This window comes from Pseudorca crassidens, chromosome 10 (assembly GCF_039906515.1).
Source record: "Pseudorca crassidens isolate mPseCra1 chromosome 10, mPseCra1.hap1, whole genome shotgun sequence".
Classification (NCBI taxonomy): Eukaryota; Metazoa; Chordata; class Mammalia; order Artiodactyla; family Delphinidae; genus Pseudorca; species Pseudorca crassidens.
Genome location: NC_090305.1, coordinates 71,028,530 through 71,047,095, shown reverse-complemented (window position 1 = coordinate 71,047,095; position 18,566 = coordinate 71,028,530). Strand labels below are relative to the sequence as shown.

At 49.4% G+C, this 18,566-nt stretch overlaps 2 protein-coding genes across 6 annotated transcripts in view; one reads left to right on the top strand and one right to left on the bottom strand.

Annotated features, from left to right (window-relative positions):
* WDR82 (WD repeat domain 82) overlaps positions 1–17,595 on the top strand; it is a 32,306-nt gene extending 14,711 nt beyond the window's left edge. Inside the window, exons 7-9 of one of the 2 annotated variants that reach the window (XM_067754660.1) lie at positions 514–583; positions 1,134–1,276; positions 2,271–5,129. In XM_067754660.1, the coding sequence (XP_067610761.1) occupies positions 514–583; positions 1,134–1,276; positions 2,271–2,300 (243 nt within the window). In that variant the 3' untranslated portion in view covers positions 2,301–5,129. Of the gene's footprint in view, positions 1–513; positions 584–1,133; positions 1,277–2,270; positions 5,130–17,401 lie in introns of those variants that run through there. The other variant, XM_067754659.1, reaches the window with a different exon arrangement.
* PPM1M (protein phosphatase, Mg2+/Mn2+ dependent 1M) lies at positions 7,087–11,887 on the bottom strand. 4 transcript variants are annotated; one of them, XM_067754656.1, is made up of 10 exons: positions 11,601–11,887; positions 10,803–10,926; positions 10,395–10,649; positions 9,826–9,938; positions 9,369–9,453; positions 9,161–9,279; positions 8,933–8,996; positions 8,596–8,703; positions 8,335–8,483; positions 7,087–7,534 (listed from the first exon to the last, which is right to left on the bottom strand). In XM_067754656.1, exons 1-10 carry the CDS (start codon positions 11,822–11,824, stop codon positions 7,516–7,518), a joined length of 1,260 nt encoding a protein of 419 aa, XP_067610757.1. In that variant the 5' UTR covers positions 11,825–11,887; the 3' UTR covers positions 7,087–7,515. The 4 variants fall into 4 exon arrangements, with proteins under 4 accessions (XP_067610757.1, XP_067610755.1, XP_067610756.1 ...); XM_067754654.1 differs by having other exon boundaries at positions 7,087–7,989; positions 11,601–11,882; XM_067754655.1 differs by lacking the exon at positions 8,596–8,703 and having other exon boundaries at positions 7,087–7,989.
* Positions 17,596–18,566: the final 971 nt, after the last annotated feature.

Genomic DNA, 18,566 nt, shown 5'->3' with positions numbered 1-18,566 from the left:
GTGGTAGCCAAATTTGAAACCTTCATAGCACTGTGCATGAGGAAGAAAGGGTTTCACAGAAAGGAAGGTGATGTATGTACTACAACATGGATGAACCTTGAAAACATTATGCTAAGTGAAATAAGCCAGACACAAAAGGACAACTGTTGGACGATTCCACTTTTATATTAGTTTCCTAGAATAGAGATAAATAGTAGAACAGAGATTGCCAGGGAGCAGGGGAAGAGGGAAATGGGGAGTTACTATTAAAGATTATGAAGTTTCTGTTCAGAATGATGAAGAGGTTTTGGAGGCAGAAGATGGTAATGGTTGCATAGCATTTTAAGTATACTTAGTGCCACTGAACTGTACACTTAAAAATACTTAAAATAGTAAATTGTTATCTATATTTTACTGTAAAAAATTTTTTTCATCAAAAAAAAAAAGAAGAAGATGTATGTGCTGGGGTCAGTGTTTGTAGGCCATTACTTTTTGTTAATGGCACTGTAATGAGAATTGTTCTGCTTGTTTTAGGGTTATGCCAACAGCAAAGCCGTCACACTGGAGGCCTCGTTTACTCCAGACTCGCAGTTTATTATGATTGGTAAGCTTCCTTTATCCCCCCGCCCCTTGGGTGTTACTTATCTGGTACTGTGCATTATGTTATTTCTGTTAGTTTTAACTAATTTAAGATATTATTTATTATCCTTTTGAGATAGAGTTTCTCATATTTCTGTGTAGCACGTTATGTCAAAGGTATAGTGTCTTTAAACTGTCCTGACTTTGCTTTCTTTTCTGGGAACGGGCGTTAATGTTGGTCTTCCCTGGACCATCATAGAGTTAAACTCTACAAGCACTGATGTAACCCTTCATTCAGTCACCTTAGTGTAGATGTTCGTAGGGTGGTCGTATTCAGCCCCCTTTTTAAATGAGAAAACTGAAGTTAGAGGGGAAGTGACTTGCCTAGGAACAAATAACTAGGGTCTAGATCAGTTCCCAAAGTGTCTTTTCTTCACTGCCATTACTCCCTCTCCATTTCTGCTGGTGGCTGGGTCCTGAAGCTTGGCCTCTCTCCAGATGTCAATCCATGTCTGTTTGCCACTTGTCTTTGTATTGTGCCTTGAGCTGTTATATTCCTTGATCATTCTCTTCAGGTTCAGAGGATGGCAAGATCCATGTCTGGAATGGAGAGAGTGGTATAAAAGTAGCTGTGTTGGATGGTAAACACACAGGCCCCATTACCTGTTTGCAGTTCAACCCCAAGTTCATGACCTTTGCCAGTGCTTGTTCCAACATGGTATGTGAACAACGGGAGATGTCCTTCATCTAGGGGCCCTTTCCAGTTGGGGTGGTGGGTCCTTCAATGAGCACAGTGAGCTGTGTTCTAAATAGGTACAATTACAAGCACCCAAGTTCATGTTTCTCAGCTGGTGGCTTCCCTATTTCACCTCTATTATCTGATCTTTGGTTGCGCTGGTCTTTCACTTTTGCTCTTCTTTCCATGACCTGGGATCGCGAGCTCCCAGGAGATCTTAGGCCAGTTTTTTTGCTCTGGCTCCTGGTTTTATGCCCAAACTACCTGGGGCTATGCCTCACAGCTTTTTGGCTTCTTAAAATACTTTGAACCAGCCTTTTGTGGCTGTACCCTTTCAGTTTTCCATTCTTCTCAGGTTATGCTGAGTTCATCAGAAATTCTTACAGTTGATCACAACTCACCAGTTAGAGTTTTCTCCAGGCCCCTGTCTCTTCCTAGACAACACTAGCAGAACAAAACATCAGTGAGTCTCAGCCTCCAGTTTCCTCTTAGCATCTCCTAAACCTACCTGGGTATTTGGGTATGAGGCATTTCATTACTAGCCTACCCAGAACACATTGCTCCATTTCTTTTTTTTTTGTTTTTTAAACAAAGAAAACAGTGTCAGAAAAAAATGCAGCAAAACCATCCAGTCCAGTCCCTCACATTTTTTACAGCTCATGAATGAGAGGGTCTGTCTGAGGTCACCTGGTAGATTAGCTGTGAGGCCAAACACCCACCTCCCCAGACAGCACTTCTTCTTTTCTTTACCACTGGACCACTATGGTGGAAGTTAGACAATGTTTACTTTCACATAGATGGGAGAGTGTTTGTCCACAGATTGCCAGAGTCAACTGGTCAGGAGGGAAGGCCACCAGCCATAACTCCTCTAACTTTGGGGTTGGGTGCCTTGATGGTTGGGGAGGGGTAAGAAAAACCCTCAGAAATGAGAGGGGCTTGGCTTTTTAAAGTTGACTTATGTTCTCCTTCCATCCAGGCCTTCTGGTTGCCCACCATTGATGACTGACCTGCATAGTGCTTGGCTGTTTTCTGTACAGCGAGGGTGGCCAGTAGGAAAAAACTCAGAGGGAACTAAGATAATAGTGAGATTGGATCATTTGACTGGGCTTGAGAGCATCCTTCCACATGGCCTTCCCAAGGATGTGCTGTACATTTGCTCAAAAGAAAAAAATTACTTTGTCAAGCTTCTTCTAAAGGACTCTTGGTGCGGCAGATTCAATCAGGACTCAGATTTTCCAGCTGTCACTGCACCGAGCTCCTCCAGAGGAGTGACCAGACTCGTGACTAGGGTATAGTGGGGCCCTCAAGACACCTTCAGTTTTGAATGTATTTGCTGCTGAGGAGTCGGTGAAGTTGTTAATTCTGCACATCCCTTTGCCCACCCCCATAAATGCGTGGGAAGCCACAGTTCTGGTTTTGAGATGCTGGGGCAGCTCAGTGCCCCTTGCCCTCACCCTGCATGTCTTGTTACTGGTTCTCCCTGTGTCATTGTGGCATTATCCACAACCATCATGTTACTTAGGTGCCAAATATTTACAGAAATAAGTCTCCATATATCTTAGGGTCAGAAAGGGACAGATACAGAAGGACCTTGCTTGCCAGGAAGCCTTGCAAATTAGTCATGTGAGGGTGGATGATCTGGGTGTGCCTCAGGCTCTGGGTGAGGGAGGAGGGGTAGCAGATGAGTTCCTAGGGCTGGGAGGTTTAGCAGCAGCTTGGTGTGGTGCCCTGTCATCAAAACTAACACACAGTCCTTCTGGGTGCCTGCCAAGTTTGGTTGTATACAGAAGCAAGGTGGGCGTCTATTTTTGTACATGAGATACATCACGCTTTTCTGTGGGCCAGTATTGTGGAGTGAGTCTGAGTTGTTTACACTGATGCCTTCCCTGCCCACTGCAAGTTGTGTACATAGTCTCCAGATGATACCACCCCTTCCCCAGCTCCCAACCAGGAGCTGGCTCTAGGCTTGTGTTATATGTTATATGTTATATTCAGCCTTTTTATATATGACTTGGAATTTCTGTTGTTTGTATTTTAGCACAATGTGTGTACACCTTCATTTAAATATATCATGTGTATGCATACATATATACATATATGTATGTATGCATGTGTGTGTGTGTGTGTGTGTGTGTGTGTATACACACACATATTTAAAAAGTATCTGAAGGAGATAGAGTCCTCTGCCCCAGGAGAAAGACTGCATTCTTGCTAATAGTGTTTGTCACAAGTGTTAGTCTTCCCTATTACCTTTTTCCCTTTGGGAGACTGAACAAAAGCAAAGCTTTTGAGTGTTTGCTGTCCCCATGGCAGCTAAATGAGGGTCTTGGAATGACTCCCTTGTGTTCCTCAAGCCGCACTTTGGGGCCTTCTCTGCAGTATTAGCCCCCTTTTTGCCCAGTGATGCTCTGTCTGCGCCTGTATGTGTGTGACAGTCACTTTTGCATGCCTTTTGTGTCTGGCTCCCAGCATTTGGGGACAGGATGCTGGAACCAGAGCATTTTCAGCTTGTCTGAGGCTTCTTTGCCAATTATAGGTCATTCCTGTTTACCTGGTATGTCTGCTTTCTTAACTTCTTTTCCTTGCCTTCTCCTGGGAGAGGGAGGATTCCTGATCGGGGTTGAGGTGAGCTGCACGTAGCTCATTGCCTTTTCCCCTGCATGGCCTTCTTAGAGCAGGACAAGTGGCATATTATTTCACTAAGTTCCCAAACATCTAAGCAAGTAACACATTCCCTGCAGATCCAGAAACAGGCTCAACAAGGTTATGTTTGACTTGCCCAAGAGTACCTAGCTGCTAGTGGGGAAAGCAAGCCATTACTGCCTCTGTTCAGCAGCAGGAATAGGCTGTGAATTGCTAGCAATTACTGTTTTGTTTTGCTTTTTTAGCAGTTACTTTTTGGCTTGTTCCGTAACCTTAAAAGCAAGGGGCCTACGTCTTTCCCAGACATAGGCTGGAATCTGCAGCTTCTGAGGTGCCACACACCGTATAGCTCTGCATTCTCAGCGTGGAGGGACTTTTAGAAACCAAGTGATCTGAGCTGTTACTGCCCACCCCTGGCTTTCCAGGATAGAAAATTCATGGTAGGAATAACTGTTCAGAGAAAGTACTTGGAACTACAGGTTAATAAGAAAGCCTGCATAATTAACATATCTGTACCCAGAGCAGCCACCATGACTTGTCTATCAGCAGGAAAATGATTTGTATTGAGTTCCTGTGTGTCCAAAGCTGAGGCACCATGTCCTTTGAAAATATGCACTGCACTGCACTGCTTCTATTTATGGGGACCTGTGGCTGCAGAGCTGGCTCCTGAGTTGGGAAGGAGAGGGAAGGATGCAGCTGGAAGTGACCGAAGATGATGTGGTAGTGGGAAAAGGCAGAATTAAGGGAGAAAAGAGTCTGTGGGTCAGAGAGGCTGAGGAGCACCAGGGCTGCCAGGACACCCTCAGTAGGAGCCAGAGGTGCTTAAGCTCTCCTGGGGGTGGGGGGCGCACCACGCTCTCAAGAGTCAGGGCCAAAGCCTCTGATTTATATGTGACAGTGACATTGCACTGCTCAACCACCAGCCAGTGGGGTATTTTTTTTTTTTTTTAAGAAAACCGTTGCAATCATAATTAATGCTTATTAAGAAAAATCTGGGACTTTTAAAAAGAATCAGTTTGCCACCAAAATGTTACCACTGCTAATCTTTTGGTGTTTAGTGTTTCTCTAGACATTTCTGTGCATAGATTTTTGGTGTGTTTACATAGTTGTTATTCTACTGTATATACAATTTTATGTCCTTTTTGTACTTAACATATAAACGTTTTTTCCATGTTATCTGTCTTAAACAGAATTTTATGGCTGCAGCCTCTTCCATTGAGTTTTCATAGCATTGTTTGCCTGGTTCCTAGAGTTGGAGGGAGGGGGTGGGTTGTCTCCTGTTAGTCCTCCTAGCTCACACTGGGACTCATTGTAATGCTGTGTGGATGGGTTGTTGGGCTCCCTGGGACTGCCTCTGGTGACTAAGGCCTGTGGGCTGGTGGGAGGAACCCCTAGATCCAGCTCTCAATGCATAGCAGCCTGGGTCTCCTCAACTCCATGTTCTAATAAGCAGCCATAGGGCCAGAAATGAGTGACCAGGAAAAGGCCGGCCTGAGATCCTCAAAGACTGCATCTGGCATGTACCTCAGGCTGCCTTTCATCCCCCACTGTTACCTCAACCCTTGATCAGATTGGCAGCCTCTAGCTGGAATAAGGTTCATCCTCCTAGGCCCTGGTTTGTGGGGGGCAAGGATAGTGGGGTGCCTTTGAGGCTCCTGTACCAGTTCTGGCAGAAGGCCTGGCCACTTGGTTGTAAACCCATTGCCTGGCCGGTGAGTTGATAACTCACTAGTAGCATCCTCAGCTGCAACACCTTTGGCCTGCCACTTTGCGCATGGTCATTAGAGGTTGGCCAAGGACTCTGGAGGTCAGCAGAGGGAGCGTCCCGGCTTGTGAGTGGTAGGCCATGCATAGGCTCTCAACACGACTGCCCAAGCAGGAAGAGTCCCCCCCTCACGGCCTGGTGGGAGGGCTACTGCAGCGTTTGGCTCTGCTGAGAGACATGAACACGTAAGTCAGTGGCTGCCCCTGCAGTGGTCACTCCTGTCAGTTTGGCTTGTTCGCAGTTGAGAGACCCACTGTTGCCCACTCCCTGGGTTTCAGCCTGGTGGTGTGAGGAGCAAGACCAGGCAGTGGGCCGGATCAGAAGGAAAGCAAAGCAGACTTGGGGCAAGCAGGCTCAGTAGTTGATGTGGGTGATTGGTTGGCAGGCTCAGGATACTGCCTACGCTTTGCTGGGGTGTGGGGGGAAGGAAGGTGAGTGGTGGGGGTGGGGACTGCTGAGGAAAGAGGAAGTAAAACTGCAGGCTGGTAGGGCACACTCTTGTTCTTGCCAGCTGCCTAATTAGAGTCCTGGAGAGGCTGCCCAGAGCTTCTGGGGCCAACCACATTTTCTCAGGACCAGCTGCGGACAGATGTAGGCCCAGAAGTGCTGGGCTATGGAATATGACTAGGTAAAAAATGAGTAGTTTCGTAGTTTTTCCTATCTCTTCCCTAGAGAACATGCAGGAAGTAGAGTCTAAAATGAGTTAATGGGCAGGAAAGGAGGTCTGAAAGTCTCCCCATTGTGTTAAATAAACAAGTTTAACCATCAGTTTTGTGGCCTACTGGCCCTTGTCCTTTCTGGCTGCAGTTTAGGGCTATGAGTTGCCTGGTAAGAATTAATCTCAATTGTAGACCAAAGTAGGAGTAGATCAGGGAAGAGTTAGGAAAGGCTGAGGTCATGAAATTCAACAAATAATTCAACAAACACTTACTGAGCATTTGAGCCTTGGCAAGTGCTGGATGATAAAAACAGTCTTGTGAGGAACATGAAGAACTAAGCTACTCATCAAACAGCAAGCTCTGGAGCCCCAACTGACTTGCTGTCTCCAGTTGGTAAATCTAGCTTTATTATAAATTTACTATAAACTTTATACTAAAATCACTATAATTTGCCTTAAAAAAACAAGGCATCCCTTCCGATACCTCAAGCCCAGAGCCCACAGATGGTGGTGGAGACCTCCTTTCTGTTCCCTGGGCAGCAGTTCTCTCACTGGGGCTCACCCCAAGCTGCGAACTGGGGACGCCACAGAGAAAACACAATGCTGACTATAGGCAAACTTGTAAGATGGAGCTAAGGCTAAGAGTGATTTTTTTAGAAGGGAACAAGAAAAAGCAAAAGGTATACTGTAATGTCAAGCTATACAGCAATTCACGATTCACAAGGGTTCTTCTGCACACAAACATTTAATAGGAAGGTGATGGGGAACAACAAAACGGTGTTGTTGAGGCATCAGCCTAGGGCAGGGCTGGAGCCAGAGAGGAGCAATCGGGAGACTGGGCTAGAGGCAGCAGCAGTAATCGGGGCATTCACTACTCAGCCAACTCTGGGGCTCCTTCTTGGCCCTTAGTTCTCCCCCAACTTTAGCCCCTGGGCCTGTGCCTCTCCTCCAGCACAGAGGGGAGCAGGGTAGGACCTGAACTGGTCTCTCTCCAAGGGCTGCTTCAAGATGGCTGTTTAGCAGATACGAGGCTTCCCATAAGACACTGCATGGGCTTTGGGGGGTTGTTTGAGTAGACAATCTGACATTCATGCATTAGAGACCTGGATCCAAGCACAGGCTGTCTGCCCTTCCTGGCATCCTTGGCCAATGCCCTTAGTCCAGCTGTCCCCATCTGGGAATAATATAGTGGGCTGTTAAGGATCCTATCTGAGGAGGCTTACATGGATTCCTAAGTTGTAAAGTGACTCTGCCAGACATTATTGATATTAGCGCTCTTTCCCTGCCTGCCAAAGGGGGACCTGGGGAGCTGGACTCCCTGCGTTCTTCCAGTTCTGACTGCCTCGTAGAAATGCTTCCCTTGAAGTGGGTTGGGGGGTCAGGGCTGGGTCTGGGGGTGGGGCAGGCAGACCTGCTGTTGACCATGGTGGACGCTCACAATGCACCTGGCCCGTAAGTGGTTCTGGGATGCGATGTTTGAATCCTCAGTGGCTACTGCGCCCTTGGCCCTGGTTGTGCAAGGGAATCACGAACACAGAGACGTCGTCGTAGGACACCTGCCCTTCCTGTGTGGGACTGTCGTCCTTCCCCTGTGTGCTGTGTATCAGCATTTGGGCCAGCTCCGAGAACCTGTGGGGACCATCCTGCAGATGTACTTCGGGGCCAGAGCAAAGAGGCAAGGCCAGCCCTCAGGGAGAACTTGCACAGTGCTGAACACTGAGGACCCAAGCAATGCAGTCTAACTGTGGGGCCAAGCAAGCCACAAGCCTGGGAAGGCCACAGGTTGGACCATGGGTGTCTGGACTCAGAGATTTTGGGGACCCACAGTCACCCCCAGGAAGCTTGAGATAGCTCTAGTCCTGGCCAACTGTTCTTAGCCGGACTCATCTGCAGTGTTGTCTTCTCAGCCATGACTTCTTGGTGTTTCTGCTGGCACCAACTCAGGCCCAGGCAGATCCCCAGCAGCTATAGTACCTGTGTGGGTCCTCTCGGTTGCCAGGGAGGAAGCTCCGCACCAGCCGTGCCACCTGCTCACTGGACAGGACATCCCAGAGCCCATCAGTCGCCATGACAACTACATCCTCTTCCTGCGGCTCCAGCTGGTCCATATCCAGCACAGTCACCTGCAAGTTAAGCCTAAGGTTTCCTCACTGGCTCCCTTCCCAGCTCCAGCCAACCTTGCGTAGTCTGCCTTTCTGGGCAGATAGAAGCTGATGTAGGCTATTGCCCCCTCACCTGTGGGACAGAGAGCAAGAAGGGCTTGAGCTGAATATTTGTGTCCAGGACTTTGAGCTGATGGTCTCCTAGGCCCCGGGAGACAGCCAGTGTTCCCAGTAACCGAGCCTGGAGACAAGGGAGGTATGAGGTGACAGCAAACAGCCCCAGCAAATGTACAAGTAAAGCACACCAAGAGGTGGACTGTGGCCCTGGGCGCCTGGGCTGAGGGAGAAACACCCTCTGACCTTGGAGCAGTACCTAGGACCCCAGCTAAAGCTCCCCACAAGGGACAAAGGAGCTCCCACCTCTACAGGGGGCAATTTAAGAGAGATTCTTGGAGGCGCCATTCACTGACCTGCTTACCCTGTCCATGAATCAGTGGGTACTTGAGATCCGACTGCTCCACGCACTTGTAGCTCCTACCAGGAGCAAACCCAGTATCAACCCAGGCCCTACTTACCACCTCACCACCCCCAACACAGGGCCCACCCTGCCCAGGTAGAAGGGGACTGCCCCAGGCCACACATCTGAGCCTGGACCCCAGGGCTCTCCCCACTGTGTCCCCCAACCCCACCTCGCTCACCAGCCGCTCATGTGGTGATCCCTGAACAAAACCTTCTGCCCCAAGTCATCCCCCTTCAGTCGCCGAGGGAACTCCAGTCTGGTGAACTCACCAGCCAGAAGCTCAGGGTAGAGAAAGGCCTGGAATAGGGAGGCCATGCTCAGATCAGGCTCCCTCTGGTGGCCCAGGAGTTGGGGCTGCACAGCCTCCCTCTGCCAAGGGCACCTACCAGCTGCTGGATCCGCTGCCGCTCAGTCTCCGGGGTGAACTCAGAGCTCAGGGGCCGTACCTCATCCCTCCGCACCAAGATGGCCCTGGATGAGGTTTTAGAGGAGAGAGAAGTCTGTGGGGCAGCCTCCATCCTTACCCATAGCCTCCCTCCTGCTGGCCCCTTCTCCAACCACCAGGGGCCAGTTCTGCCCATAACAATCCCTTGCTCAAAGGCCCCCATGACTGCCTAAGGCCTGCAGGGTAAAGCCGCAGCCATCTGGCCTGGCCCCTGAGGTCTCTGCCCTCCCTGGCATCTGCTGTCCGCCCTCACACTCAACACATGCTAAGTACACATGCTAAGTACACAATTCAGCCAATCTTCCCCAATTCTGTCTCGACTTCCCCCTTTCACTGTCCCCACTGCCTCTGCTGCCTGTCTGCCCACCCCACCCTACCCACCCTCCGGGCTCACTCACCTGCTATCCCCAGCATTGGCCACATACAGCTTTCCTTGCAGGGTCACAGCCACTAGGGCTGTGCAGCCACCCACCTGGCCTGAGGCCTCCAGCTCTCGCCCAATCACCTCATCCTGGAGCAAACCAAGGCTACTTTAGCTGCTGCTTGTACTGCCAGCATACCACTGTCCCCAACCCTCACCCTACAGTTTACTTCCCCACTAGCAAGCAGTGGCAGTCCCAGCGCAAAGTCTAGCTATGACTCCAAGATCCCTGTGGTCAGGAGATCTAGACATATCCCTTTGGAGGTAGAGAAGTCCTATTCAAAACAGTGAGGAAGGGAAACCAAGGACCAACAGGGTGTGCAACAAGATGATACAGGTAAAAGCACCTAGCATATAGTAGGCGCTGGATAAATGGGTGGGGTTATGATAACTGTTTAGTAACAAACCAACCAACCCAATCTTGTCCTCCCAATCCAAAGATCCAGGGTGATCACCATCATGTGCAGGGACACCCCACAACCCAGAGTCCCTCAGGTCCCTGAGGGTAACACCTGCCCTCCTTTCCCAGCCAAAGGTCACACTCACACACTCCTGGAAGGCACTCTCCAGAGCCCCGACCACCAAGTCTTCTGTCCTAATGCCCTTTTCTTCCACAAACTGGGGGTCACTAGGGCGGATGCAGTGGCCACTGAGGTGCATGGGGGGCTGAGTGGCCACCATGCCCTCTACCACGGCCTCCAGCTGCCGGCGTAGGCAGGAGTGCAGGGTGTTGGCAGCCAGGATAGCTGCAGCTGGACCACCGTGACCATCAAACAGTGCCCAGTAATGACCTGTCAGGAACTGCACAGGAAGGGCTTGGCGTCAGGCTCTGCCTGGCCTCCCCAGTTGTCCCCTGGCTGAATGTAGGGCACTAGGGCAAGAACCTCAGTCTACAGTCCTGGCCCCAGTCTTGGCCCCAGCCTGTAAAAGGGGCTCAGGCCCAGCTGCACTCACCTCCTCTGGGCACAAGGTCAGCCATTCCTGGTCCTCTTCAACCCCAAACTCAAATCTCCGGATGCACAGCTTCCCACAGGCCGCCTGATCCTCATTGAATTCAGATTTCTCTGCATTGATGATCCTGAGGCCAGGAAGTGATCAGTGACCCTTTAGGGACACACCTATGCCCCCATGGGCACAGAGAACAGATTTGGAACACAGAGAGGAACCCTCCCTCGAGTAACAGCCCCCATGCTGTCCCTGACACACACCTGGACAAACAAATGCTGGAAATTTGCTAACTGTTCAGTAACCTCACAGCTAAAGCAAAACTCAGGGCCCAGCCCATCTGGAGCTTACCTGCTGACCTGGGCCGGGAGGTAAGGGCAAGTCTGCCTGCGGAGGTGTGGGGCTTCCTTGCCTACCCCCTGTCCCACCTCAGCCAGAATCCCTGTCCAATGCTGCACAGGCCATAACCCAGGGTGAGATGTGTGTGCGGGGGGAGGGGGGGTCTCCAAAGCCCAGAACGCTGGAATTCTACCTAGTATCCCTACCTCTTTTGAAAGCCCCAGGGGGGCAGGTCCTTCCCGACCTGAGGTGGAATAGGGGAGGTTGTCAAGAGTGCGGAAGTGCCGACAAGAGGGAGATATCCACAAGGTTGGGGAGGCGGGATCCCTCACTCAGCTTGGCCTGTTTTCTCGGTCAGCACGGGACCCCAGGCAGGATCACAGGGTGGGGGTCGGGGCCTCAGGATTGAAAGTCGCAGGGAGCGGGGAGTGTCGGGGGCAGGGGGGCCGCTCGGGGCCGGGCACTCACTCGGCGTAGCCTGCGTTCCAGGGCAGCGCGCGGCCCCGCACCGGACTGCGCACTGGCCGGGCGTCCGGGCGGCACGAGGCGTCGGCGGTGCCGGGGCTGGAGCCTGAGCCGCGCAGGAAGCGGGGCCGCCGGTAGGGCACGGGGCTGGCGCGGGGCCGGGGCGGCCGCGGCGCGGGGAGCGGACCCCCCGGCAGGAAGCGGCGCCGGAACCAGTTGGCGGACATGGCGCAGCGGCCCGGGGCTGCCCGCGGGGCGCCGGGCAGAAGGCTGGGCCGACGGCACCGCCCGCCCGACCCGGGAGGAGGAAGCGGGCCGGGGCGGGGCGGGGCCGGCTGGGCGGTGACGCCCCCAAACCCCAACCTCCCGCCGCCCCGGAGTCTGTGGGCGGCCTGGGTGCCATCCGGCTCCTCAAGCCTCCTAATCAGCCAACGCTGTTATCAACCCCACTTTACAGGCAAGAACACTGAGGCCTAGATAGACGAAGACGCTGGCCCGGCTCACACAGGAACCTGAGCAGGCTGACATTCACCCACACGTAAGGGGCACGAGTCTTTGAGAGGGAAAAGTCCCTCCTCCCTACCCAGGGAGGCTGTAGGGGTCGATGAGAGCACACCTGGGCCTCCGGGCTGGATCAGTGTCCATGACAGAGCCTCAGGCCTCTTCTTGCTGGGCCCGGACGTTACGCAAGGGCAAGATGGGAACAAGATGTCCTTGGGGTGTCAGACTGACACATTGAGTAAGAGTCTCAGAGCACAGTGTTCCCTCAGGAGACCTCCATGCCTCACCCACTCGGCCTGGCACCCTCCACTCCCAGATGGGGCTTGGTGGTCACCCTGGCCTTCCTTATCCTGAGAAGCAGCTCCCGCCCTCAAGGCCAGTCTCCTAAACAGCTGCCCCTCCAATCAAGATGTCCTCTCTAGACAGACAGCAGGGGCCTCACTAGAGTGCAAGTGACTGATGGACAAAAGGAATCCATGGTCCCCCAAAGACTCCAACTGGTCAGAGTTCAGACTTGCGCCTAAGGGAAGTGAAAGACTTTCATCTGGGTTGGAGGCAAGATGTTGCAGCCTCTTAACTCCTGGTTACCTACCACCACTGGGTCAGCGGGGTCAGCAGCATGTTAACAGAGTGCTTTGTCACCCTCTGTCACTGAAGCCCAACTCCCTATGCAGGGCTGTTATTTCCATCTCATAACGAGGGGGACTTTGAGGCCCACAGAGGGGAAGTGTCCTGACACCCAGGGCTGTGCTGTTTCCATTATGACAGTGCAGCTGACTCAGAACCCCCAGAGGGTATTTCTCTTCCCCTTCCCTCCTCCAGGAAGGCAGGCTTGACAACTCAAAGCCCCTGAGGCCCCACAGCCCAGGGCCCAGGGAGGGCTGCAGGAGGAGTCCCTACCTTCGCCTCCACACCCAAGCCCAGCATATGCTCACTAGGCCTTACTTCCTCCAGGAGGCCAGCCTTGCCCCATTGGGAGTTCCCTCCACCCAAGGAAGAAGGTTCCTGGGGCAGGGAGCTGTGCCCAACAGCCCCTCCCTCAAATGACTCAGTTCCAGGGTAGCCTGGGAGCTAATTTACTGACCCCACCATGTGTGTCAGGCCCCAAGCACTAGGCACAGGAGTACAGTACTAATGGAAATGAGCTCCCCTGCAGTGATGGTGGAAGTCCTGGTGGATGGTGCTTGATCCAGCTGGCAACGGGGAGGGGGAGAAGTCAGAGAAAGCTTTCCAAAGGACACCTGAGCTACAACCTGTCATCAGGACAGAAATGGACCAGGGACCCAGAGTGGGGCAAACCCAATTCTATCAGTGGGATAACCTCCTCATCCCACCAGCCAATGGCTCAGAAGCTGTTAAAGTCTAAAACTAGAGGAAACAATGCAAACACAGTTTATTCCCCAAACTCACCATCTTGGACTCCCCTGGGTAGATGAAGATCTTGTCCTCTAGGTGTATTCAGAGAAGCTCCTGGCAGCCAGGTGTCACAGGTGGTCTGTTGCCCAGCTTAACTGTTTTAAGTTTTCAGAGCCATGTGGAGCTCTATGGCAATCCCATCCTCCCTGTTCCAAGCTGACCTAAGTGTTCCTCCAGTGCTACCAAGGCTCCTCTGGCTCCCTAGGCCCCTGGGAGCCTCTGCTCTTGCCTGGATCCCAAGCCTGACTCTCTTGGTTTACTCTGTCATTTTGCTGAAGCACATCCTCTAACAACTTTCCAAGAAAGGATGACTGGGTCCCGGTAATTTTCTGGGTCCTTGCAATTCTGAAAGGGTTTGTATTCTGCCTTTTTTTGTTTTTTGTTTTTTGTGGTACGCGGGCCTCTCACTGTTGTGGCCTCTCCTGTTGCAGGGCACAGGCTCCAGACATGCAGGCTCAGCAGCCATGGCTCACGGGCCTAGCTGCTCCTCGGCATGTGGGATCTTCCCAGACCAGGGCACGAACCCTTGTCCCCTGCATCGGCAGGCAGACTCTCAACCACTGCGCCAACCAGGGAAGCCCTGCCTTTGCTTTTGATTGATATTTTGGCTCAGAATTCTTTCTGACTGCTCTGTTCATTGTTTTTTGGCTGTTGCTGCTGCTGAAATCCAGTGCCCCTGTCATTCCCAGGCCTTTGGATTGGCTTCTGTTTACCTTTTTTTCTCTCCAGAAGCCTCCAGGCTCTTCTGTCTCCAGTGCCTGAAGTTGTAGGTGAGGTTCCTTGGGGTGGGTCTGTCTTCATTTCTGGGTAGAGTTCTCCCTGGAGGCCATGCAACTCCTCACTTTCCAGTTATACCCTTATCCTGACACCCTTCTCTCAACTGCTCGAAGGATCCCAAGCCTGCCCCCTCCTGGCCGGAGACCTTGCCTCAGCTAACTCAGTCAGCATGTGAGGGATGGAGGCGGGGGAAGGAGCAAGCTTAGAAAAAGGAAAAAGATTTTTATGCTACGTTTTTTTCATGCACCGTGAAAATAGCTTTTGTTGAGTCCCATATCTGTTCTTGACAAGATTTATTTTAGATTTAATTCAAAAAATTTAATACATTTCACTATGGCTCAAACAGTTCCTCCCTCTGAAGACAACCAATATTACTAGTTTCTTGTGGATCCTTCCAGAGATGTCAGGGGTATTCTGTGCAAGTTCAAGCAAAAAAACAAAAACAAAAACAGAAACATGTAAGACCAGAAATAACATGTGCTGGCAAAAGAATGTGGAGAAAAGGGAACTGTTGTGTATTGTTGCGGGGATGTAAATTGGTGTAGCCACTATGGAAAACAGTATGGAGGTTCCTCAAAAAGTTAAAAATAGAACTACTATATGATCCAGCAATTCCACTTCTTGATATTTATCTGAAGAAAGCAAAATCACTACCTCAAAGATATCTGCCTCCACCATGTTTACTGCAGCATTATTTACAATAGCCAAGACATGGAAACAACCTGTGTGTCCATCAATGAATAAATGGGTAAAGAAAGTTTATATATGTGTGTGTGTATATATATATATATATATATATATAAAATATAGAATCAATATATAGAATATATTTATTATATATTCTATACACTATATAGAATACATGTTTAATTTATTATATATATTCTATATATTTTATATTTTCAGCCATAAAAAAAGAAATTCGGCCATTTGTAACAATGTGGATGGACCTTGAGGGCATTATGCCAAGTGAAATAAGTCAGAGAAAGAAAAATACTGCTTGATTTCTCTTATACGTGGAATCTACGAAACAAAAAACAAAACCCAAACTCATAGATACAGAGAATAGATTGGTGGTTGCCAGAGGTGGTGGGGCAGGAGGTGGTGGGAGGTGGAGGCAAAATGAATGAAGGGGGTCAAAAGGTACAAACTTCCAGTTATAAGATACGTAAGTCCTGGAGATGTACTGTACAGCACGATGACTATAGTTAACAATACTGTATTGTAGGGCTTCCCTGGTGGCGCAGTGGTTAGTAATCCACCTGCCAATGCAGGGGACATGGGTTCGAGCCCTGGTCCGGGGAGATCCCACATGCTGCGGAGCAACTAAGCCCGTGCACCACAACTACTGAGCCTGCACTCTAGAGCCCGCGAGCCACAACTACTGAGCCCATGCTCCACAAGAGAAGCCACTGCGATGAGAAGCCTGCGCACTGCAACAAAGAGTAGCCCCTGCTCGCCACAACCAGAGAAAAGCCCGCGTGCAGCAACAAAGACCCAATGCAGCTAAAAAAAAAAAAAAAAAAAAAAAATACTGCATTGTATATTTGAAAGCTGCTAAGAGAATAGATCTTAAAAGTTATCACAAGGAAAAAAACTTGTAACTCTGTGGTGATGGATATTAACTAAACTTATTGTGGTAATCCTTTCACAATATATACATATATCAAATCATGTTGTACACCTTGGACTAATACAATGTTATATGCCAATTATATCTCACTTTAAATAAATGGATAAATAAAAATTATATAGATATATATGTTAAATCTTTCCTCTTCCCCTCCTTTTCTTTACCCAAATGATAGCATACTCTACACTGTATACTGCACCTGAAGTTTTCACATAAGATACCTCTATCTTTTTGTATCAGTCCTTGAAGAGCTGCCTTGTTCCTTGTGAGGGCTGCAGAGCAGTCTCTGCAAATATGCAGACTTTATGTAGCTAGCCCCCCAATGATGAACATTTAGATTGTTTTCAATTTTTTGCGTGGGCATATAATTTTTTGTGTGGGCATATTAGTAGGATCAGCCTAGTAATGGAACTGTTGTGTCAAAGGCATTCATTGTTCATAGCAACACTATTCATAATAGTCAAAAGATGGAAACAGGGGCTTCCCTGGTGGCGCAGTGGTTGAGAGTCCGCCTGCCGATGCAGGGGACACGGGTTCGTGCCCCGGTCCGGGAAGATCCCACATGCTGCAGAGCGGCTGGGCCCGTGAGCCATGGCTGCTGAGCCTGCGCATCTGGAGCCTGTGCTCCGCAACGGGAGAGGCCACAACAGTGAGAGGCCCGCAAACCGCAAAAAAAAAAAAAAAAAAAAAGATGGAAACAACCCAAATATCCATCAACTGGATGAATGGATAAACAAATTGTAGCATATATGCACAATGGAATACTATTCAGCCATAAAAAGGAATGGAATGCTGATACATGCTACAAGGTAGATGAACCTCCAAAACGTTATATTAAGAAGCCATATGCAGGACTCTCCTGGTAGTCCAGTGGCTAAGACTCCATGCTGTAAATGCAGGGGGCCCAGGTTCAATCCCTGGCCAGGGAACTAGATCCCAGATGCTGCAACTGAGAGTTCACATGCTGCAACTAAGACCTGGTGCAGCCAAATAAATAAATAAATATTAAAAAAAAGAAGCCATACACAAAAGGTCACATATTCTAAGCTTCCATTCATATTAAATATCCAAAATAAGTAAATCCATAGAAAAAGAAGAGTAGCCCCTGCTCGCCTCAACTAGAGAAAGCCCACGTGCAGCAACAAAGACCCAATTCAGCCAAAAATAAATAAATAAATAATTTTTTTAAAAAAGAATGTTTTGGAACTAGACAGAGGTGGTGGTTGTACAACATAGTGAATGAACTGAATTGTTCACTTTAAAATGGTTAATTTTATGTTATGTGAATTTCACCTCAATTTAAAAGGGGGGAGGGAATACACATTAATAATTTTGTAGATATTGTCCTACATGAAGTTTGCACCAGTCTATTTCCCCATCCTTTGACCATTGCAATTTTTTATTAAAGTTTTGTTTGTTTTTCTTTTTTTTTTTGCGGTACGCGGGCTTCTCACTGATGTGCCCTTTCCCGTTGCAGAGCACAGGCTCCGGACGCGCAGTCCCAGCGGCCATGGCTCACGGGCCTATCCGCTCCGCGGCATGTGGGATCTTCCCGGATCAGGGCACGAACCCGTGTCCCCTGCATCGGCAGGCAGACTCTCAACCACTGCGCCACCAGGGAAGCCCATTATTAAAGTTTTTAATCTTTACCTATAAGTAAAAAATATGCAAGTTTAGTTTGATTTCCATTTATCTTCTTTAAAATGAATTAATTATTTTTTATTTATTTATTTATTTTTGGCTGCGTTGGGTCTTCGTTGCTGTGCGTGGGCTTTCTCTAGTTGAGGCGAGTGGGGGCTACTCTTCGTTGCCACATGCAGGCTTCTCATTGCAGTAGCCTCTCCTGTTGTGGAGCACAGGCTCTAGGCAGGTGGGCCTCAGCAGCTGTGGCATGTGGGCCCAGCAGCTGTGGCTCGTGGGCTTTAGAGCACAGGCTCAGCAGTTGTGGTGCATGGGCTTAGTTGCTCTGAGGCATGTAGGATCTTCCCGGACCAGGGCTCGAATACATGTCCCCTGCATTGTCAGGAGGATTCTTAACCACTGTGCCACCATGGAAGTCTCTGATTTCCATTTATCTTAATAGGAGAGGATAACCAACTTTTCACAGGTTTGAGAGACATTATTTGTAGTTCCTTTTCTGTAGATGGTCTTTTTGTATCTTGTGCCCAGTTTTCTACAGGGCCATTGGTCTTTTTCTTATTGATTTATGAGAGCTCTTTATATATTAGGGAAATCAGCTCTTTATTTTGAAATGACTTGCAAGTACATTGTTTGTAGCCAGTTACAGTTTTATGTTTGTGTTTTGGTTTTGATCGTGGGTTTTTCCACATAGACTTTTTTTTTTTTTACATCTTTATTGGAGTATAATTGCTTTACAATGGTGTGTTAGTTTCTGCTTCATAACAGAGTGAATCAGTTATACATATACATATGTTCCCATATCTTTTCCCTCTTGCGTCTCCCTCCCTCCCACCCTCCCTATCCCACCCCTCCAGGTGGTCACAAAGCACCGAGCTGATCTCCCTGTGCTATGTGGCTGCTTCCCACTAGCTATCTACCTTACATTTGGTAGTGTATATAGGTCCATGCCTCTCTCTCGCTTTGTCACAGCTTATCCTTCCCCCTCCCCGTGTCCTCAAGTA

What these genes read in the sequence shown, in the direction of transcription:
- PPM1M (XM_067754654.1), bottom strand. Translation starts at nt 11,824, where the DNA reads ATGTCCGCCAACTGGTTCCGGCGCCGCTTCCTGCCGGGGGGTCCGCTC. An exon ending in AGAGTGCCTTCCAGGAGTGT is followed by an intron (nt 9,939 to 10,394) that starts GTGAGTGTGACC and finishes GGTTTGCTCCAG; the next exon opens with GATGAGGTGATTGGGCGAGA. An exon ending in GCCAATGCTGGGGATAGCAG is followed by an intron (nt 9,454 to 9,825) that starts GTGAGTGAGCCC and finishes AACCTCATCCAG; the next exon opens with GGCCATCTTGGTGCGGAGGG.